Source organism: Aptenodytes patagonicus, chromosome 4 (genome assembly GCF_965638725.1).
Source record: "Aptenodytes patagonicus chromosome 4, bAptPat1.pri.cur, whole genome shotgun sequence".
Lineage (NCBI taxonomy): Eukaryota > Metazoa > Chordata > Aves > Sphenisciformes > Spheniscidae > Aptenodytes > Aptenodytes patagonicus.
Window position 1 is genome coordinate 9,837,075 of NC_134952.1, and position 23,238 is coordinate 9,860,312.

At 43.1% G+C, this 23,238-nt stretch overlaps 1 protein-coding gene across 1 annotated transcript; it reads left to right on the forward strand.

Moving 5' to 3' along the window:
• Positions 1–3,175: 3,175 nt before the first annotated feature.
• On the forward strand, positions 3,176–18,835 carry LOC143159262 (E3 ubiquitin-protein ligase RNF4-like). Its single transcript, XM_076335814.1, has 8 exons — positions 3,176–3,299; positions 9,165–9,331; positions 9,851–9,971; positions 10,736–10,815; positions 11,494–11,503; positions 13,149–13,314; positions 15,575–15,623; positions 15,969–18,835. Exons 2-8 carry the CDS (start codon positions 9,323–9,325, stop codon positions 16,116–16,118), a joined length of 585 nt encoding a protein of 194 aa, XP_076191929.1. The 5' UTR covers positions 3,176–3,299; positions 9,165–9,322; the 3' UTR covers positions 16,119–18,835.
• The last annotated feature ends 4,403 nt before the right edge of the window (positions 18,836–23,238 follow it).

A 23,238-nucleotide genomic window follows, 5' to 3' on the forward strand; every position in this document is an offset into this window, starting at 1 on the left:
AAAAACAAGCAACGTTTGTTTACATATGCATCTTTTCAGAAGGCATGGTCAGCCCAAGTTCCTAACACGTCTTCTTACATGACAGCAACTGTGTGTAAGAGGATCACCAGTTTTAACACTGGTTTTAGAGGATGAGGGAAAAACTGTTTGGAAGGTTTAGATGATGTGATAGCTTCCAGGAGCCAGAGTCTAGATTCAGTGACCCAGACAGACCATCCCTCTATTCACAGATGTGAATCTCTTCAGTCTTTAAACAGCGGAAGGAGAACATAACGTTGCTTGATCTCTTTAGGGAGCTGCTTCCAGAAAAAGTCAAAATTCTGTTACTCACCTAGAAGATGATTTGCCCTCTATGACAATTTCTATACTGTGTAAACCAGTCTTTAAATCACAAGACTTATTCTAGGCACAAAGCCAAGGAGGATATAAATCTGAATTAAAATCTGCACAGCAGTAAGACTATGTAATGTATTTCTATTTTAACTCGATGCCAGTTACTAAGTGTTTAATTATGGCTATTGCAAATATTTAAATTGAAGGAGACTGTCGCTGACATTAGAGTCAGACAGCTGCTTTTAATGCTCTCACAACATTACATTTCTCACTTTTTACTGAAGGAAGCCTAATGGAATTCTTTTGTTGCCACCTAGCTGTGAAGATCACTTCCACAAGCTGCTAAAATGTGCTTTATTTTTCATTCAAAGTAAATGCTACGGTAGTCCACGAAAGTAATGTAGGACTTACGCTCAGTAGGAAGAGTTAAAGAACATAGGAGAGTGAAAAGAAGGAATGATAGCAGAACTACAGAGAAGAGGGAACTATGACACTATGTCTAGTAGGGGATTGTAATAGCTTAACATGACAAACCCTTGGTGGCAGGGAGTTTATCTTCATTTGTGGTTGTTCAGCATTCTGTTGCATTGTATTCCAGAACAACAAAGCCAAGTGGTGACTGTCACACCTCGGTTTTCCAGAAGCTAGCAATTAACAGGGCTGACAGTCATGGTCTGGGATATTGCATAGCTGAATAGCTCCTCTTAAACTTTTTGATGTGTCTTATGTTTTGAGAATTAAAAAAAAAAAACAAACAACATCATTAAGCAAATAGATAGGCAGCTGTATTTAGGTAGGTAATACGGAAATTTCAAAAGCCCATCATACTGCATGCTTCTTCCCCTGTGATGTTGGACCCAGTTTTCAAAATTCTTACTGAATTGCAATCAAGCTGATTCACAACTATTTCCTTCTCCATATTTTCCCTGCTCTCAAATGAAAGGACTGAGGAACAGAGGAATCTCAATAATCCAGCTGTGGAATTGTTACCTTCAGAAGTCACAAATAGCCCTATTGCTACTTTAGGATCTGATGCATAAAGTCATTTTCAGAATCAATGTTTCGAGGAACGTAAAAGAATGTGAGTCTTTTGGGAAAAATATCAATATATCAATATATTTTTATATCAATATAGCCTATTGATTTTTCAGTGATGGCAGGTCTTGCAACAGAATACACAGAATAACATTAAAAATACCACATTCCTCCTGCCAAACGTGGATAATTTGATGTTGGTGGCAGCAGATCCTATCCAGAACCACTCTGCCCCCGGCCACTAGAGCACCTTCTCTAGTATTCCTGTTCCCGCAACGTGGTACACAGAAACCTGAGGCGATCCAATGCAGAGCCAGCAAAGGTCTAGTAGGACTTGTTAGCGTTATATTACAAAAGCAGCTGTAATGCCATTGGAGCCAGGTGAGCTTTGAAGCAATACAGCTGCATTCACACTGCTGCCTCAGCTAGTGTCTGTGGCACAGATCGTCCACAACCTGGTTGATCCATGCACGGATAATTGAGAGTCAGCAACACCTCTTCAGTCATCGCGCTCCACGGAAACACAGGTGCATGAATAATTCATGATTCATTCATTTATATTTGCAGCCAAGAAGATGAGGGTAAGTGAACAAGGCTGACTCTTAAATCATCCAACAAAACAGACTTACAAAATCAGAGGTTTCACCTGTCTGATCTTAGTGTCAGACTCGTCAAGAAACCCTTTTCAGTGCCAAAAGCTGCACATTCCAGAGGTCTCTTACTTCAGTGTAAATGGCCAGACCACAAATGCCTTCACATGTAACTATGGTGTAATGAGGCCCAGATTACCTGAGGAAGACTAAGAGGTTTCAGCCCCACGATGGGCATCAGACACAGGCTGCTCACGCCTCGTGTAACACAGTCGTTGCTGGGTGGCACTTGGCTCCCTCTTCCAAATCAGCCCCGGTAACGAGGCAAAGCCCACATTCAGTGACTGCCTGGCCAGGTAATCTGACCTGCCCTAGAGAGCACAGATATTTTATTATTTAAATGAAACCAAAGACACAGATATGTTGGAATGGCAAGCAAAAAAAATACCTGGTACAAATCTTGAGCGCTGTTCACCTGGGGGAGAAGGCAACAAAAGTCACCTGGAAAAGCTATGAGTTTATCTACAAACAGCCAAGCGGCCGGGCACAGGGCAGTAAGGTCTAGGAAAGGCCAGATGATCCTTGTGTTAAGGCAAAGCAGTTGGGAAAAGCCCTTTTGGATGGTGAGGTGAGGGCATCAAACACCTCTACAAGTGTTTGTAACGAGTTACATAGAGGATCTGGACCAATTATGCCAGAGACAACAGGCAACGATCTCCCAAGTTGATGGCTCTGATGAATTTTGCTCAGTGCATTGGAAACATCTCCAGAAGACTGACATGGGGGGGAGGGGGAAACCCCCAAAGCTCACACCCCACCCCCACCCCCCGCCCCAGTACAACAACATTGCAGAACACAGCAAAAGCACAGTCCTGCCTCGGCCGCCCCTTTCAGGGTCCGTCAGAGCCGAACTGCCCCTGGGACCGAGGAACAGTTTCCAAGGGGCAGCCACCACCCCTCAGGGACCGGGCGCCCCGCCGTGAGGGGGCAGCAGGCCCCGGGCAGCCCCGCACAGGCCGCACGCCCGCTCCGCCCCCAGCCGCTGGCGAAACTACAACTCCCAGCACACCCCGGGGCCGGATAAGGGGCGGGGCCGCTCGCCTCACGGCTTCCTAATTGACGTGCGCGGCGGCCATTCCGCGAGCCGCAGGATCGCGGTCCCCCCAATGGCGGGAGAGCGGAGGCGGGCGTTGCCCTACGCCGCTGCCGGGCCGGGCGTTGAGGGCCAGAGCTGCAGGCCGGAGGGCTCTGTCGTGGGGGTGGGGGCGGCGACCGGGAGCGGTCACCGGCGCCCCCGGGCCCGCCCCGCCTTTCTGAGGCGCCCGGGGCGGCGGGCGACAGGTGAGGGGAGGGAGCGAGCGAGCGAGCGCGCGAGCGAGCCGCGCCCGGCCGCGGTGGGGGAGGGGCGGGCCGGGCCGGCGCTGAGGGGAGCGGGAAGAGACGGGGCTTCTTCCGCCGGTGCGGGGAGCTGGACCCTTCTCCGGGGCGGGGACGGTGACCCGAGCCCCTTCCCCTGGGCGCGGAGTGGGGGCGCGGCCCTGCCCGCCGCTGTGGCGGCCCCGAGGGGCTCCCCCTCAGCTGCCCCGGGCCTGCCCTCGCTCCACCTGGGGTGTCCGTGTGGCGTGTCCCGCTTCCCCCCTTCCCCGGCCGCGTGTGATTTTTAGTCTTTCCGCCGCTCTGGGGGGCTCCGGGGCCTGTGAGCGCCGCTGCCCGGCCCTCAAGGCCGGCCTCGGCCGCTCCTGCCCTCCCCGCCGAGCGCCGGGCAGCGCTGAGGTCCGGAGGCCAGCTAGGCCTGCGGCCGTTTCCTGCCCCATGTTCCCTTGAAGGCGAGACTAGCCGGTCGCTGCCGACAGGCTGCTCAGCCTCTTGTGGTGCTCGCTGGGTCGTAAACTGCGCTTGCTGCGAGGGCTGTTCAGGGGGTGTCCTGAAGTGGCTGAGAGAGACAAGTGCTGGGGAGGAGGCGATGGCGTTCCTCCCCTCCTTTGGAGGGAGAGGGGCGGCTCAGCACGTGCAGCGGGTGTAGGTGCGTGAAGTTGTTAGTCTGTCCTCCCGTTTTGCGTGACAGCAGGAGCGGAGGGAACGCTTCTCTCCTACCTGAGCGTCCCTTACATCTCCATTACAGGACGTGAAAAGACTCAACTTCTTTTTCCTTTCTTCTGTATCTGATTTTGGGACTGTTGGAAGTAAGCTGTAGCCTCTCTCAGAGAAACTGCTGCACATAAGAATGATGAGGAGCTTTTCTTCCAGACAGTATTAATCTTTTTTTGTTGTTTCCAAAATAGGACATCTGGCCAACTGAAAGTTTTGGCTGTGTTTTGTTCTCTGGGTGTTTTCTTAGCTGCTTTGTTTTGTTTTGGATTTGGCTTTTGTTGTTGATTTTTTGTTCGGGTTTTTTTTGTTAGGCTGCTCATAAATATATGTCTTATTTGTCTGTAGATGTAGCTGACTGCTAAGAGCAGGCAGGCTAGTATAGCTCTATGGTAGGCTGTTTATTGCTCATCTTTACTCTTTTTATAGTGCCTCTCACCAAGCTTTTGTAGTATGGGACTGCTTGACCTAATTTGGATAAAACATAATAGACTCAGCTTCTGTTTACACTTAAGTTGGTGTAGTGCATCTGAAAAAAATGAGAACGTCTTTAAAGGTGCTGGAAATACATGGTAGGAAAGTTTTGAAAGAGTAAAATGGCAGATTACTGTTCCCTGTGATAAAAAATTTTAAGACTAGTACTTTGTGATTGGTACGTGCATCTTCTGACCACAGAAATCTTTTTAATACATGCTGCATCTTTGATACTGTGTTTTCCTGTTAGGAGTGCAAAGAGAGGTCTTAAGAGTGGAAATGAGAAGCAAAGTTTTAAAGGTATAGCATATAATGTTTTGACAAATACAATGTATACTGTTTTTGTCACCTGTGCCTTGCGCACACCAAACATTTAGACTGACATTATTGCTTTCTTCAAGTAGTTACTTTAGTGTATTTGTAATGTTTAAGATGATTATGAAATAAAGTCTTGTTTGTGTTAGTCAGACATGGTAAAAAAGCCATTTTTTTTATTTGTAATTCAAATGTTAAATTAGGTCAACTTGAACTCAGTGAAAATGTTGACTTTTTTATAGAGGAGAAAATTTAACAGGAGGCTTAAATGATGAATATGGGAATCAATATTCTTTTACTCCTAGTGTAAACATTCTTAATTTAGATGACTTTACCTCTATTTTTCTCAAGTATCTATCTGTACAGAGAAAGGTTGGTGGATATAGCCCTTAAAATGCTAGTGCGTTAGCTAGAATAAACGTTGAACTTTGTTGTTATGAGGACAATGCTACTTACACCCTTGGGAGAGCTAAATGACAGGAACAATAACCGTATGTGCAGAGCTCTGCGCAGGAGAGGAAGGGGGAGTGGCTTTTTCTGGTATGGTATCATCCTGCAGTGGTGCAATAAAAAGTCTAAATGTTAAAAGTATTTATTGGCTTGCTAAGTTGATCTGCTAAGTTTTCACATTAAAAAAAAGCTGGGTTTTTTTTAATCTTAATTCTAGAATTTTGAATTGATGTCTGAATGCATCTTGCTACAGGTGTAATAGATGAGCTCGCTAACAGCTTCAGCTGGAGTTATTTGATGCTTATGGGTTGGGGAGGGGGGGAGGTTGATGCAGTAACTCTATTTTTATTATCCAGTCTTGGAAGTCTTGGTACTGGGTTTCATAGTGACTGTTGGAGGAGGAGCATATAGACTTTATCATTTAATTTGGGCTATCCAGTCCTGTATAACAAATCATATTATTAAATTGAGTGGTCCTGAGGTTTTGAAAATCTTTAAGGAATTCTTATTGATGAATATGTCTCTAAATGTGCAAAGCTTGGAACTGTTTTGTTTACCTTTGTTCTTGTGCACTACTAACTTGATATGTGGTGTATTCAAGAAAGTTAAGCTTTGCTTTATTTTTGCTACCCATTCTTACAGTTCAGGTAATTAACTTCCAATGATGTTTCCTGAGTAAGCCAATAACATGTGGAAACCTATAGCCCCACAGAAGAGGTTTGTTCTTACAAGAAAAAAATGTTGCCGGATCATGAGACTCCTTCCATAGTCTTAATAAATTCCAGCAGTTTGATTTTCTTTATAAACATGACTCTCCTGAGCTGGGTTGTGTTGGTACTGATGAGTCTGCCTATCATGATCTATTTTAAGGTGGTTTTACAGTGATGAGCTTCCCTATGGGTATCCATTCTCAACTTCATTCTTCAGAAGAAGCTTCTGAAGAGGTTAAGATTTGAGCCATTAGCAGCTAGAATACTTGTGCCTTATGTATACTCTCTGTATTAACTGTAAAGAAAGCCTACTGTCGATGTTGTAAGATTCTGAAAATTAACCCATCTAAATAGCAATGGTGCTTTCTGTCACTTAGTTCGAGAAGTGGCTCCGTCTGGTATTAGATCCTCTGAGACATGTCGTAGTAACCCTATAAATAATCTGTTCCTTGGTATCTTGGTAAAGAAGTGTGTGAATATTTAACGTGTGTAAGCTGGTCTTAGCATGATGGGTCTTCTATTGTGTATTACTTTGGTTTTCTTGTCACCTTAATTTTCAAATTTGTTTGCTTGTTTTTTGTTTGGGGGGATTTTTTTGGTTTTGGGTTTTTTTCTTCTGTGATAGCTCTTCTTCGGTATTTAAGCCACTTGTGGCCAAAGAGAATCTGTGCAACATTTCATGTTTAGAGTCATCCCAGGTGCTTGGTCCCCCCTGTACTTTTAACCCTTTCTAAAGATACTTTGTCAACATACCATTGCACTGCGTGTATTCAGTGTTAAATCTGAAAAGCACCGAGCTTTGTGAAACCTTTTGGGTGTTTTACATCCAAAACTGTGCTGTCTAGTGAATACATCAGGCTTGTTTCTTGCTGTCTTTCAGCAGTGCAGATACGTCAGTGTATCAGATTGCTCTAACAGGTTCTATTTAAAAACAATTCCAACAACTTGTAATTTAAAGTAAGCTTATATGAAGTTTATTTCTTTATAATCCTCAGATGTGTGTACCAGCTAGCATTTCCCAGCTTTTAATGTCCAAGTATTTTTTCCAATTCCATATCTGAGGAGAATCATGGAAAATGTCTCTTGGCTTTCTTGATTAAATAAGCTTATAAAGAATCTAATGGCATAACTTCTTAATATACCTCATATGTTGCTCAGTCTTGTGTTCGTCCTTCTGCTGTGTGCAGCAAACTGCTTTACCCAAGTTATTTTAAGTTTCAGTTGTAGCTGTAGATGAAGATGGTAGCTTGTCTTTGAGCAACTAGTTTGAAAGAGCAGAAGTGCTAGGCTTAGGGATGATTCTCTCCCTTTCCCCCATCCCTCGTGCTGTGTGTCCTCCTTCTTGCTTCACCTCCCTCTTCCCCTTGTCTCCAAAAAGCTCCAAAACCAAACCTATGAATAATAATCCTATGGAGAGAGAAACTCCTATAGCACCTAGAAAATGTGCTTGCAGAACAGTCTGTCTGGTTTGTTTTGTACGAGTGAAGAATTAGGCATTGTTCCCTATTCCAAAAATTCAGTGAAGTGAGTAAAATAGGATCTTCCCAAGAATGTTGGTAGGGCTGGCAGAAAAGCCTTCTTCCTTAACAGATGAAATGAAATCTAGGCTGTAAGAACAGTGGGGTGAAGTGTGCAAAGAGAACTCGCATTACCTGGACACAGAATGTTATGAAAATGGTTGCGTAGGTGAGTCCTGTACTGAGGAAGCAGGAGACTGAAAGTCAGTTCCTGGCTTTCTCTGATAGGGAGCAAACTCTGAGCCTTAGTCTTCAACATCCCGGGTGACAACATGAGGCTATTGCTCACATTTGCAAGAAAAACTCTGGGGTAATTATACATGTAAGTTCAGATTTTTAAAAAACATCTTAAAAAAATCTTAAAACTATCAAAACTGATTGGGAGAGGGAGTTATGCATAACAGTTCTGAAAATTTCATCTGCTGTGACCAGAATCTGCCTGTGGGCTCACTGATCATTAAGTCTGGCAAATAGCAAGTGGTCCAAGTAAAAAAAAAAAAAAGCATGTTGATTTTCATTTTAGCATTTGCAATCCAGTACCAGTTTTAAAATGAAAAAATGGGAGAAAATTGATGAGCGGCGTATTGTGTTGCTTAAAACTGTGCATAAATATATCTTTGGGCTTAGAAAAGTACCCAATTTAGTGTAAGGATTTTTCTCAAGCATGTTTTGTTTTAATAATGTCACAATTCAGTGTTAATGGGTCTCTTAAGAAAGTAATTGATTTAAGAAATACAGAGGGAAAGTTTAAGAGGAAAAAAATCAGTCAGGCTTCCTTTAACTCAAGGTTATGACTAACTACCAGTGCCACTCCATCCCACTGCATGGTCTCAGTTCTCTTAATCTGAGAATAGGTTAATAGCGTGTGTGCTGGTCTTTGAAGCGTAGATCAAGGTCAGTATCGGGAAATAGTTCTGCAGTTCTTGTTTAACATCATTGGTTTTTTTTCCTGGTCCCCCCGCTGCGTCCCCCCAGCTCCTCATTGTGTGTTGGACACAGGATAATTTTACCAGGAGCAAGCTTTAAGGTGTGAACTTCAGTACCGTGTCAGATGCTCATAACCGCCTTTATACTTGCTTTTCACCTCTTCCCACGTAGCAGTTCGCTGTCTGGTGGGTAGGAGCATGCACACTCACAGTTACCACAGAGTGGCTGCCGTACACTCGTATGCTCTTGCAGATCCACGAGTATTTCTAAGCTGAAATTTCTCTGCTCCGCTTGCTTTAGATTCCTCTCAAGCTGTTCAGCTCCCACCTGTTGGAATCTGGAGACGGGTTGGGGAAGAGAACCGCTTATCTGGAATTTTGTGTTCCCTGAAGATGGTTGCTTATGACACAATTCCCAGTGATTCCTGCCCACACACAAACATTGCCTCAATCCGTTGTTTTTCAGTTAAACTTAATTGGGATTCCTTAGTATTTTTCTAGTTTGCTAACAAACTAGCTTATTCTGGTGTTTAGTTTAGGAAGCGGGTAAGAATGACTGAGGCTTCAGGCCCAGCTGTAGGTGTCTGAGGCTCAAATACCAAGCTCTGGGACTTCCCCTCTAGCTTGGGATAGGAGCTGGTGACTCGGGAATGGGAATCTTGGCGAGGGTGTATTCAAGAGAACGAGCATTACAGATAGGTCATCTTCTCCCTTCTTTTCCTGCAGGTTTGGAAGAACGTCGGTCTCAGACACTGAGAAATCTGGACCTTTGACAGTGTATGACCTAAAGGAATATAAGGATTTGATAGTTGTAGCTTCCTTGCAATTAATTTTATGGTATTGGTACCTCTTGCTTTTTCTGTGGATTTAGATCAAGAAACACTATGAGCACAGTAAGTATTGTACTACTCAATGCAAACCTGATTCTTAAAACGTGTGTTTTATGGTACTTCTAGAAATGATTTTAAGAGTTTGTAGTAAACACATTGGAACATATAAGCAGATTCAAACGTCATGTACCTTCATGCTCTGTGAGACTTAAGACTTTCAGTCTCTCTAGGTGCTAGTATAGTTCAGAAATGCTTACGGTGCGAGCAAAAACCTTAGGTCAGACTGATTCCAGTGGTTGGCTGGAAGCGAACGTCTGACGTAATTGTGAACTAGTCTTCTCTCTTGCAAACCGTCACGATACGTTTTTCCTTTGTGACCCAAAGAGTAGGAGATCTGGGGTGATGTCTTTTCCTTGCTGCGATGCATTCGGGTAGGAATGACCCATACCCCCATTCTTTGCGTATTACAGCCTTTCAGGGGAGTGTTTTGTGTCTCCTCGCGTGCCTTCATTGGTGCCGCCAAGATGAGGGCCACGTTAATGTTACTGCTAACGACAGTGCTACGGCTCTGTCCCCTCTTAGGCTCAACGCAAGCGCCGTGGAGGAGCAGTTAATTCTAGGCGAGTTCGGAAACGAAACAGGCTGATGGCTTCTACCGCAGAAATGGCTTCAGAAGCAGAGCCAATAGAACTTGAAGAAAGTGGTAAGCTTTCTTTTTAACCTGGTAAGAACGTAAATTGCTTCTGGAGGGTTGGGGTCCCACTTACCGTGCATTTTTGCCAGTTTCTAGGCCCTTTACTGGGGAGGAAGGGAAACCTCTGATTTTAGAAAGCGTCTAGTATGGCATCGATGAACAACAAGCCCGCTGACAGCTGTTCTAGTTTGTTACTGAGGTGCAGTACCTTCACCACGAGTGATAGAAGAGCTGTGTAAGAAAGGTACTCCAGTGCTGCTCAAGCATCTGGATGTCTAGTCTGATGAGCTGGGAGTTACTGCAGCTGCGACTACAGCTATGGCAAACTAAGTCTGGGAGCTCCTAAGCTTTTAAGAAGATGATTAAAAGTTTGTCCCTAGTCGTGCCCCGTCCCTCAAGGGAACATTTACAGCACGGCACTGTAAAATTACTATTTCCTGTGTGATTCACGTTTTATTCTGGGTGATAAACATTCTCCTGTGTTAGATGAATCATCTGTTGCTGTGTACCTCCCACAAGCTGTTGTCGTACAACAAAATTGTATGAGGAGCTCAGTTGCTGTTCCTCTTGCATGGCAACTTGCAGAAGACGGGGGTGCTGATGCTCTACCTGGACTGTGGAGGGCAAAGCTTGAGTGAAATGTTGCATACCTTCCTGAAGAGAGAAGGGATAGGGCAAGGTTGACTCATACCTCAGCCTGTTAACGTAGTGGCAGGCAGGCAATTTTACTTGTCTGCGACCTCTGACCTTGATTCTAACGTTGTGTTTTGAAGCTGGTGAAGAAGTAGTAGATCTCACGTGTGAATCTTCTGATCCTGTAGTCGTTGATCTAACTCACAATGATTCTGTTGTGGTAAGTAGTGAATGGCATGGTTATCTAAATCTTGTGGTCAAATTAGTTTTGTATTGTGCTCCCTGATAGAATCTGGCTTTAAGGGTAAGTTTTAAATTCAAAGAACCAGAAACAAGCAGCAGGAATAGCATGGGGTATCTCCTGCTGGGATTGTTCCTGAGCCTTTGCAAAGGAAAGGCCTGGAACTTTACGGCATAATCTGCGTTGCCCCAGCTCTAGTTCTGCCAAAGACAATCGCGAGTTTGGGTTTGGGGGACTTCTTTTTCTTCAGCAGCTGTTAATCTAATATGAAGTGTTCACGGCTACCACACCTGAATTTGCCTGTTTGGGGGAGAAAGAGGGAAAGAATCTCCTCCAGCCGAAATCAAATTAGGGTACTGAAACTGGGGAGCAGGGAGGAGGGTGTTCAGGTGGTTCCTAAGCTGCCTCCATTTCTAGCCCTTTGCAGCAGCGTGAGCAGAACCAGAAGCAACCGCTTACTTATTTTCAGAGCAGCAGCGAACTTACTACTACTTTTAATGTTCTTAATCAAAGTAACAGCGTGATACCCTACCGTTCTGAGCTTGTTTTGTTGTGAATTGCTTAGCTTACCTGGTGTTCGCATGTACCGCTGGGGGTGCACACCAAAGTCTAATTGTATCTTTCTTTTCTCTCCCTTCCCATATATACTGATGCAAGATTGTTGAAGGTGAGTTGACGTTTTACAATTGATAATGGAATTGTCCTAAACTTAATTTTTTTTTTTTCTTTTCCAATGAGTTTGAGCAGCATGGATTGAAACTGCATTTACCAAAAGGCAAAGGACATCTGGCCAGTGTCTTAGAGAATGGATCCAGTCTGTGCTTGATAGTCGCTATCAGAGCTTGTAGCAAGTATCTCAAATGAAATACATCAAAGCTGCTCAAAATATGTTTTCTTATTTTCCAAATACAGAAGTTCTGTAAGCCCAAAGTTGATAATAATTTTAATTAGCACTTCTTTTAGCACTGGAATATCTGCTTTGAATAAGAAAATGTTGAAAGTTTTTTTTAGCCTGTATTCCAGTGAAGGAACTAAGGCAGAAAGTTATTTGTGGTCATAGTATTCACTTCCATTATCTAGTCTAACATGCCTCAAATTTAATACTGACATGTATTAATAAGTGTGGATTTTTTTTTTCTACTTTAGGTGTTACAATAGTTACGGGTATAAAGAAGTTAATCTTTTACACCTTTCAGACCTTGTTCTGATTATAATATCTGAGATGTATTAGTATGTCGTTAGCTGCTTACTTAGAAAGTAATCTGTTCTGCGCTCTGAATGAAGCAAGAGCCAAGTAAAAAATACTTGCAATAAAAGTTGTAGCTGAATACTTATGCAGGAAGGAATTTTAATTTTGTGGCTATTTATGTAACTTTAATTGCTTACTGCTTGATTATTGTTACATGGACACTGGAGTTGCAGAGATAATTATTGCATGTGGTTTCTAATTGTTAAAAAGCAAACAGCAGTTCTTTAACCTTTGGATGTTACAGACCAGGTAATTGGATTTTTATCATCTCCTTTTATCTTGGGCAATATAACTCTATATTCAAGTTACCTTGTCTCAGGAGGAAGATGATGAAAATTGCTAAGGAGACACTGCTTAAAATATTTTTATAATTTCCAAGTACTGTTCTTAAAAAGACTCATTTTTTAGAAACTGCCTTTGAGTGGCGAGGTTTGGCTTAACGCAGACAAAAAGAGTGGAACGGTTTAGCATCATACCTGGATAGAGCAGTGAGAACCCATAGCAGCTCCATAATTTACATTTTTAGATTTAAGCATCTCTTCCATCACTTCTGAAACTTTCTGAACAAAGCACTCTGTGTTTTACCAGGCTTTTTTGTTGTGTATGTGCTACCTCGCCATGCTACTTGGAAACTTGACTTCATCCCTCTCTCTCTCAAATCACACAGCAATTGTCGCAATTCCTCAACATAGTATGGTAGCATTCTCTGTTAGTAAGAACTGGGAGAAGTAGCTTCTCCTTATAGGGGAGATTTATTCACAGGTAGTGTAACTGTATGAAACTTAGGACACAGAGAATCTTTAAGATCATGTTTTAGCTGTTTGTAGGGTGAATAGAGCAAATGTTTTGTGTTGATATGTAGCAGAATATTCACAATGTCTGGAAATGGTCAGCCTTAATGTTTAGGAAACTAGTTTGTTTAAGATTGCTTTTAACCCAGCTGAACACAGTCCATTTAAGATATGAACTGTTGCAGGCTATTTATAATCATGCATTTCAAGGATAGTTCCAGGGAGAGAGATATATATTTTAATATATCTAACTTACCAAAATTAAATTACAGAGAACCAACGACAAGGGAGAAATCTCAGATTAAGAAGCCAGCGACAGTCGGACAGCTGTGTACTGAGTAGCGATGATGAAGATGAAACAAGAGACAATGATGTGTATGTGACAGATAAAGTATCTCGAGAATTGGGACCACTGGAAGATGAAACTGCAAGTTCAAAGTATGTATGCCTTACAACCTACCAAACATTGAATTTTGCTTTTCTTATACAGGACTGAGTTCTGTTGCTGTAGCCTGGCTTATCTTTGAAGTCTTAACTTATTCTGGTTGTGCTCGCTGAAACAGGGAACTAACATCAGATTTCGCATGATGACTAAATGATATCCGTTTTAAGATAAAAAGCCAGCCCAAGACAAATGTACAACTTTGCATACAGCCTTAAAGGTGAATGCGGGGGTATGGCAAGGAGGGAGGATTAGTCACAGGCCATAGTTCATAATGTATTGTATTTACTTTTCATGCAAAGCTCTAGTAGGGATGCTAGATATGGAAATATTTCCATCGGTGTAGATGAGGCTTGGTACCACAAGACCAGCAGGCAGCAGCCTGGCAAATTCCAGTAAAAACTTCTATTAATTTGCTGCTTTTTTACACACTGTGCCCATTGACTGCCTTTTTCTCTCAGATTGGTAACTGTTCTTCCCAAGGTATACTTGCAAGGCGATTGTGGAGGTAATACAGTTATGGCCAGTTTTTGTTCTGTCCCATGTACGTCATGGAGCTCTGATATGTTTGCATGTGAGATGGCGATCTCACTGTTTGGGTCAGGTGCCTGCCCAGTAAAGACCCCATTCTGCAGAGAAACAGTGAACTCCTGCTGTAGGAGCACTGTATTACGTTAAGAAAGACACAATGTATTAGACTAATCAAATGAAATCAGGTGTCCATGTGACTAGGGAAGACAAAGAACATGAGAGTTGCAGTATAAACATTTTTCAAAGTGTTTGGGGGGGGGAAAAATACAGGTTTTAATAAAGCTGGTGTGCTTTCAGCTTTTTAGATTACTGGAAGGCAATGTAGGAGAGAACTTGGGTGTGGAAATTTTGGGTGTCAGGTAGGTCTTAAATATGCCACCTAAAAGGGCTTATAGTATTCTAAAACATAGCGCGTTTTGCCAATGCATTTGTAGATTGTTTTAATTTTGGTCATTAAGTATGTAGGTGAATAAATCCCACTAATTAGTTAATACAAAAAAATTAATGTTTTGTTTGTTCAATCTTAAGCTTCTCTGTTAAAGAATGTGCCTTCCTGCTCTGTTTAGGTAAGGCTAAACCAACTCAGTGCTGCAGCATTTAACATTGACAAAAAGGTACTGATGCTGAAGATTGCCACAGAGCTGTCTACAGTGTTACTCTGTAGTGTTAGACTACTCTTGCTGATAGGAAGGTTACCATCAATTGTAATTAATTACTGAGTTGGTATTATAGCTGCTGCATAAAGAATTTGAGTAGTAAAAATGGGAGAAATAATGGACTTAAATTATGTATGTGAAACTAGGGGTAGATGTTAGTAGTGGTCACTGCTTGAATTTAAGATTGCAGGATAAAGGATATCTCATGCTTTCTATTCCTATTTAATTAATAAATTACAAACTGTTGCTTAGTGGTGGTGACATAATAAAGCCAAATGTTTATGGTAAAAACTTACGAAAGCAGCTTACTGTGATCATTTAAAATAGAGATTAATCTGTAAATAAAAATGACAGAAAGCTCTTTCTGATAGAGAACATTATTCAGCATTTATGGTATGACACGTTCCTTACGCAGAAATAGCTATGTCTGTTAGTAAGTGTGTGTGCAATACAGCTGTCCTAGAGGCTGAAGGCAGGAGAGGTACATCTATAACCACCGTTTGGTAACAGCCACTGAGTTGGTTTGTCCTTCTCTGAACTAGAAATTTATTTTTGAATATTTCCTCATGTTAGTGTGTTCCTGCCCTACATTTTATAAGGAAGGAGTTCTTGGTATGAATGTGTGACTGGGCTGGGACATTGCTAAATTAGAATAGGGGATGTTTTAATTTCTGACAACCGCTTTCACTTCTAGAAAGGACAGCTAGGTGGTTTTGTTACAAAACTCTTATTTATGACCCGATGCCTGTTGGAGATTAATACTGCCATACGTGTACTGCACAGTGCTATAGACCGCTGTTACTTGTCGTAATAGAGCAGGGTGACTAATTGCATCTTCCCCCTAATGAAAACCAAGGCGCTGTTTCCTTTAGGTAAGGGAGACCCTAACTGCTCAGTAAATGCGACAAACTGAGAGAGTTAAAGGTACGCAGGGGTCTTCAGATGAAATGCGTCCTGGCTCGTCTGTGCAGCCGGATGATTACGTGACGTTTTGTGTCTCGGTAACCCTCAATGCACGGTGAAATTAACGGATGCATGTTCTTTCTGGTTTTGTTCTCTCTCCCACAAGGCCGTCTGGTACCGTTAGCTGCCCGATTTGCATGGATGGCTACTCAGAGGTAAGGATGCACACGTTGTCGTCGTGTCTGTCTTGTCGGAGGGAGAACGGGGCAGAGGGTGAGCTGCGCGAGTCGGTTGGGTTATGTGGGACGCCACAGACAGCTGGCCTGAAGTACAGACCTTGGTTTGAAGGTCAAGCTAGCTTGTAACTCAGTCATTTCTTGGTGGTGTACGTAGAGGGGGAAGCGCTTTCCAAGATGGCGCTGAAAGATCTTTGGGTTCCTTCTTGTTGTAGTAGTGACGTACTGGTTACAGATACTCCAAGTCCTATTGGCCTGGTGCCAACAGACCAGCAAAGTTGAATTCTTTACTCCAAATACCTGTTGGGGTTTCTTTTCTTCCAGATTGTGCAAAGTGGACGACTGATTGTGTCAACCAAATGCGGCCACGTCTTCTGCAGCCAGTGCCTCCGTGATTCCCTTAGGAATGCCAACTCTTGCCCAACCTGCAGGAAGAAACTCACTCACAGACAATATCATCCCATTTATATATGAGTACTTCTATTTCTCAGGACAGACTCAACTGGATTTTGGGGGAAAATGTCATGTTTTCAGTGCTCTGAAGACTTAAAGAGCAGCAGGTTGTGCACGCATCCAAATAAAACTGGTTTTTTTGGAGAATGACTTGTACATATATAGACAGCTTTTTTTATGGTCCAAGCTGCTTCTTGTTATGTCCCTGGTTATAACGTTAAACTGATGACTGTCTCTAAACTAGACCAGCAGCCTACACCAGAAGGGAAGCAGCTAATCCATTTCCTTCTACTTTTTTAATGCTTAAACAAGAGGGGTCTGAATATTTTGCTATTTCTTACTCTTTAAATTATTCCCACCGTCGCATCCAGGTACGGAATAGTTACCTTGCAACACAGAGGTGAACAAGTTGCCATTTCATTGCGCTTTTGTTTTTATCCTGTAAGAAGCTCATGACTATATTGCTTTCTGCTATACCATCTTTGCCCAAGTAGAGTAAGTTCTGGAACGATGGGTCGTTTTCTCTTGAATCAATATTAAATTGACAACCAGGGTCATGCAATAAAATAACCTGCTGTTAACCAGCAATCAGGTTTTTTTAAGCAGAAGGCTTGAACATGTAGATGTCTTTTATGAACTCCATGAGATCTAAAGTACGTAGAAAAGTTGCAACATGTCAGTGTGCAAATACTTCTTTGAATGTTCTAACTGCCAAGAATTCCTGTATTTGAATCACAACACTGAATTTATTTTCTAACAGGATGAGATGGTCTCTTGGGTTTACTACTGTTCTATAGTGCTCTCGCCTGATAACTAAGGAGAATGTAGTCTTCTCTAGGCTTGCTTGCTAGTGATGAATAAGAAGCAAATTGTATGCTTTCCTCTTGTCAGCTGAATACCAAACTACCTACAGGTCTTCTTACTGTATCAAGTGTACGCAGCGTAATGCTTAAAGTTCAGTATGTTCACTTTGCTGTTCTCTTCAGTTGTTACACTGACACCTGACTGGTTTTAGCCTGGTGCATAGGATTAAAAAATAAATAAGTGTATTGCCATGGATTTAGGAAGCGGAGGCTTTAAAAGATGTTTGGTAGCAATCTGGACTTGGCAGCTTTTTGAGAGAGAAGTTTAATCTCCCTTTGCCCTGAGGGTTGTCCAGCTTTCTTTAAATGTGCATTTTTAAAAAAGAAGGAAGTCAGATACATGTCCTAGGAGAGAGCATTCCTCTGTTGAAGCAAGGCAGGAATACACAGGTTTATGAACTGTTACCCAGTCACTTTTGGGTTTTTTCCAGGACTGAGGTACAAATGTCTGCTTTAAACCTGTTACAGCTAAAATCTGCAAGCTGATGTGGAATCCCAGATGAGGTGATACAAACAGGATTATAGTAATTAAAAGTGTAGATGAGGTGATTGAAATCAGTATTTTAGGATCCACATATGTAGTAACTGCATCTATGAAGGTTGAAATTCAGTCTGTAAAAAAAAAAAAAAAAAAATCCAAAATTAAACTTCGGGTGCATTTTGGCAGTTGGTTGATTATGAAAACCATCAGCAGCACCATTCTGTGCTCTGGTGCAGCTCAATTGTAGGATGTGTTTAGTTAACGTTGATATCTGATGTGTCTTTGCTAGCCTGTCCTAGGGATCTGTAGGAAGCTGTTAATTGAAGCACCTCTTCTAATTAGCTGTCTCAAGTTCTTTATTGAAGATTGCAACCCAAAAGTAAAGCGTTTTTTTTTTTTTATTAGGATGTTTAGGGATGTGTCTGGATGTAGTAATACAGACAAAGGCTAGCTTAAACACAATACCTTCCGCACCCTGGTTTGGAATAGCTTTCGTTTGGCCCTGTTACCAGGAATACACCGTTTCTGCAGTGTGGTGATATGGTAACTACTAAAATGTTACACACGTTGAGTTACTGTGTGCTCCTATTGGTCATATAAACTACAGGCAACTACAGCAGTCTTAGGATAGTGCGGTGACAACAGCGGCTGGAATTTGGGTCCCAAAAACCATAGAAACGATGAAACAATACTACAGATTGCTTAAAGCATTAATTGCATGAAGAGAAGCAGCCCAACATTCAAACTGTCGAGGTATTTAAGGGCCACAGAAACAGCTTTCTCCCAATAGCTTAAAAAAATGAAAAAAAAAAATTATGGCCAGTTTTCCTTGTGTGGCTACAGTACGAGAGGGACGCTAAGAGGAGGATTTGAGGGGTTACCTCTGGGGCTGAGGGTGAGTCTCGTATCTGTGCATCTTTCACAGTGTACTAGCCATAGCCTAAAATGACTTTGCACAACTCCCTCCATGTAAATATCACTTTATAGTTTGTGTCTCAATAAATAGATCTAATTGAAATTTAGATACCACAAGCTATAAAATATTTAACAAAGAAGTTTTTAGCTTTTGTGTACCCTGTGAAATACCACAAATTTTGTGTATCTCAAAATGAATTTTAAGTCTCAGTACATGGAAAAATACTAAATTGCGTTACACGCTTTTGGGGGGGAAGAAACCCCAATATATTTGAATTCCAGTGATGTTTCGCATTGGCAAGAAGTGATAGATAATATAAAGATTTTTTCATTATGTAAATGTATGTCTTGTTGTATATAGTTCAATTTTTCCTGTATTTAATTGTATTCCTGTCTGTCTGTCCCATCTATGTTGGACTCTGCTGGTAGGCAAACAGTTCTTTTAACAGGTGGAAATAAAACTATTGATTTGATCAAAATCGGAAGCACTTGTTCTTTTAATCACGTGGTATTAATTGAGTTGGAGGGGGGGAAAAATAATCCTAACCCCGACCCCCTTTTTGTTCTTTTGGCCAGTGTGTGTTGTAGGGGGGAAGGAGAAAGGTGCTGCCTGGGACGGCAGTGATGAGGGGATGACAGGGGCCGGGCCTGCTGCCGAGTGGGGGGTGCAGGGGAGCTGGTGGCAGAGAGGGCTCACTTTAAAGGATGGCAGGGTGTTGGGGTATCTCCCCGCTGTGAAGTTGTTGAAGCTCATGTTGCCTGTCATGAATGAAACACTGAGCTGGAGAGCGGGCGAGGAGGAATGCTGAGGGGAGGACCAGGCACGTGGCAGTTTGAAAGTCACTGTAAAGCTTGCTTTATTTCTTCTCCAAACAAACAAACTAAAGAGATGCTGTTCTCCTGAAGTTCTTTTCTTGTCTCTCTTATTTGCCTTTCTTACCCATTTTTTATGAAGTTTCTCCAAGTTAAGGAGAAGGGAAAAAAAGTTTCTATTCAGGCTGGCCATTTATGTATGTATAAGCGATTTATAGAGCATGTTCACCAGGATCATTTCCATATGCAAATGCACTACATCGGAGGCCTACTCGAAATCTTATTTATTCAATCGGTCTTAGAACAAGTGTTTTATGAGGGACCTGAAGAGCTGCTGTGTGAGTAAATGTATTATTCTGAATTACATTGCTGCTAATAACACTCATTAAGTGCGTATGTTTTCTATTTATCCTTGTTTACAGCAGACTGATGCCTTTCTGCATCTTCTAGTTGCATTGTTCTTCTTCCCCACCCTATCTGCCCTAGTTCTGGCTATGCTGGGAAACAGTTTTACTTTCTGGAGAGAAAAAGGCTACCTTTTTTGTAGTATTTCAAAATGAGCGTGCAAAGAGAACTCGCATTACCTGGACACAGAATGTTATGGAAATGGTTGCGTAGGCGAGTCCTCCACTGAGGAAGCAGGAGACTGAAAGTCAGTTCCTGGCTTTCTCTGATAGGGAACAAACTCTGAGTCTTGGTCTTCTACGTCCCAGGTGACAACATGAGGCTATTGCTCACATTTGCAAGAAAAACTCTTGAGATACTATATATGGAAGTTTAGATTTTTTTTTTAAAGCATTTCCTGTCATGTGTAGCAGAAATCTTAAAACTATCAAAACTGATGAGGTTTGTATTGGGAGAGGGAGTTACGCATAACAGTTCTGAACATTTCATCTGCTGTGACCAGCCTGTGGGCTCACTGATTGCGAAGTCTGGCATATAACAGGGAGTCTAAGTCGTTTTAGAATATTTTCAGTTGGAAGGGACCTGCAGCGACCATCTAGTCCCACTGCTTGACCAGTTCAGGGCTGAGCAAAAGTTACAGCATGTTGTTAAGGGCATTGTCCAAATGCCTCTTAAACACTGACAGGCTTGGGGCATCGACCACCTCTCCAGGAAGTCTGTCCCAGTGTTTGACCGCCCTCTCGGTAAAGACGTGCTTCCTAATGTCCAGTCTAAACCTCTCCTGGCGCCACTTTGAACTGTTCCCACACGTCCTGTCACTGGATACCACCAGGGAGAAGAGCTCAGCACCTCCCTCTCCACTTCCCCTCCTCAGGAAGATGTAGAGGGCCATGAGGTCATCCCTCAGCCTCCTTCTCTCCAAACTAGACAAGCCCAAAGTCCTCAGCCGCCCCTCGTAGGACATTCCTTCCAGCCCTTCCACCAGCTTTGTTGCCCTCTGGATGCACTCAAGGACCTTCACACCCTTCTTAAATTGTGGGGCCCAGTACTGCACACAGCACTCAAGGTGAGGCCGCACCAATGCTGAATACAGCGGGACAATCACCTCTTTTGACTGCCTGATTATACTGTGTGTGATGCACCCCAGGATGTGGTTTGCCCTCTTGGCTGCCAGGGCACGCTGCTGACTCGTATTGAGCCTGCTGCTGACCAGCACCCCCAGATCCATTTCTTCAGGGCTGCCCTCCAGCCACTCCTCTCCCCATTTATACTTGTGCCTGGCATTACTCCATCCTAGGCGCAAAATCTGGCACTTGGACTTGTTAAATCTCATGTCGTTAACAATTGCCCAGTGCTCCAATCTATCTAGATCCCTCTGCAAGGCCTCTGGTCCTTCAAGAGAGTCAACAGCACCTCCCAGTTTGGTATCATCAGCAAACTTGCTGATGGTGCATTCGGCTCCCGCATCCAGTTCATTGATAAAAACATTGACCAGAACTGGCCCTAGGATTGAGCCCTGAGGAACACTGCTGGTGACTGGTCGCCAGCCAGATGTAGCCCCATTCACTACAACCCTTTGAGCTCTGCCCTTCAGACAGTTCTTCACCCAGCGCACCGTGAACCCGCTCATCCCACAGTTGGACAACTTGTCCAGAAGGATGCTGTGAAGGACAGTATCAAAAGCCTTACTAAAATCCAAAAAACCTACATCTACTGCCTTCCCTTCATCCCCTAGGCGGGTGACCTTATCGTAGGAGGATGTCAAATTATGTGAACCCGTGTTGACTGTGCCTGATGATTGCATTGTTCTTTAAACACCTTTCAGTAGCACCCAGTATGATCTTCTCCATAATTTGTCCAGCAACTGGGGTTGGACTAACACCTCTGTAGTTCCCTGGGTCTTCCCTCACAGCCTTCTTGTAAACTGGAATAATGTTGGCTAGCTTCCAGTCAGCAGGGACCTCCCCAGACTCCCAAGACCTTTGGTAGATGATCGAGAAGGGTCCTGCCGTAACATCCGCTAGCTCCTTCAGTACTCTGGGATGAATCCCATCAGGCCCCATGGACTTGTGAACATTCAGCTGATACAGCTGGTCCCTTACGATTTCAGTGTCCACAAATGGAAAGTCACTGTTCCCGCACTCGTGGTCCTCTGACTCAGGGGGCCGGGCAGCAAAAGGTCCATCAGTATTATTAAAGATTGAGGCAAAAAGAACTATAGACTAGTTATGGATTTGTTTTATGCTTTTAGATGATGTCTTTGTGTGTCCATTGGTGCTCTTGTCAGGTCTTGCCTGAAGTCCCTACAACTCTTGTTTAGAGAAGACTAATTACCTGGAAGCTACCAACTCCAGAAATCTGGCATTAGGCATTATTTCATTTTGTCTTTGAGGCCATAACATGATGTCTACACCTTGACAGTGGCCCCATACCATCCCTTTTCTGGGACAGCCATGTTCATGGTCTACATAGAGTAGACAAGGGCCTATACCATCTGCAGGAATTTGCGCCTTTTGAGCTGATGTAATAATTCAGAACTGTGATGAGAGCAGTGAGCTGAATCTTCTAGATTGTTCAGGACCGTGGAGGACTCGCATAGTCAAGCTGCTTTGCCGCAAACGCAGTGGATTATCCTGCATATGCATTTCTTCCCACTTGTTCGCTGAGGTTTGCTTTGTCACAGCTCAGCTTTGGCCTATCCCTGGCTGTGCCCTCTTTCTGAAGGACTCTGTGCTGGTCTTTGCAGTGTAGGTCAAGGTCAGTACCTGGAGCGAGTGGATTTCTGCCTTGCCTTCCTGTTTTGTTTGACTGCAGTGGAACAGTCCTTCTAGTAAGACTTATCTTTGGATTACATTACTTAGCTAGTTTTAAGGCTTGCCGGGGCTTCTGTGCTGTCAGACTTGTAAAAAACATACAGGGACAGGGAATTCTAGATGGTTTCAGAGCCCTGGAGGAAAAAGCAGCTGTGTGTCAAGAGGTGATTTTTTTTTTTAAGATGGATTTGTAACAAAGATTCCTGTAGGCTCAGTCATTGGACACTGAGTTGTCTGTTAAGGCCTTTGGTCTTTTGTGCAGTAAAATGCAAGTTGTCTGGCAGGCTTGATTCCTAGGCCTTATAACAACTTTACTACTTCTATTAAAGAAAATAATTTCCCTACTAATTTGTAATGCTTTGTCTTCTAAAATTAGTTACTTCACTTGTTTGGGGTCCCCGCACTGCGTCCCCCCCAGCTCCTCATTGTGTGTTGGACACAGGATAATTTTACCAGGAGCAAGCTTTAAGGTGTGAACTTCAGTACCATGTCAGATGCTCATAACCGCCTTTATACTTGCTTTTCACCTCTTCCCACGTAGCAGTTCGCTGTCTGGTGGGTAGGAGCATGCACACTCACAGTTACCACAGAGTAGCTACCGTACACTCGTATGCTCTTGCAGATCCACGAGTATTTCTAAGCTGAAATTTCTCTGCTCCGCTTGCTTTAGATTCCTCTCAAGCTGTTCAGCTCCCACCTGTTGGAATCTGGAGACGGGTTGGGGAAGAGAACCGCTTATCTGGAATTTTGTGTTCCCTGAAGATGGTTGCTTATGACACAATTCCCAGTGATTCCTGCCCACACACAAACATTGCCTCAATCCGTTGTTTTTCAGTTAAACTTAATTGGGA

Excerpts from the sequence above, each read along its gene's own strand:
- LOC143159262 (XM_076335814.1), top strand. Across the intron at positions 9,972-10,735 it reads AATAGAACTTGAAGAAAGTG|CTGGTGAAGAAGTAGTAGAT; the intron begins GTAAGCTTTCTT and ends TGTGTTTTGAAG. Across the intron at positions 13,315-15,574 it reads GATGAAACTGCAAGTTCAAA|GCCGTCTGGTACCGTTAGCT; the intron begins GTATGTATGCCT and ends CTCTCCCACAAG.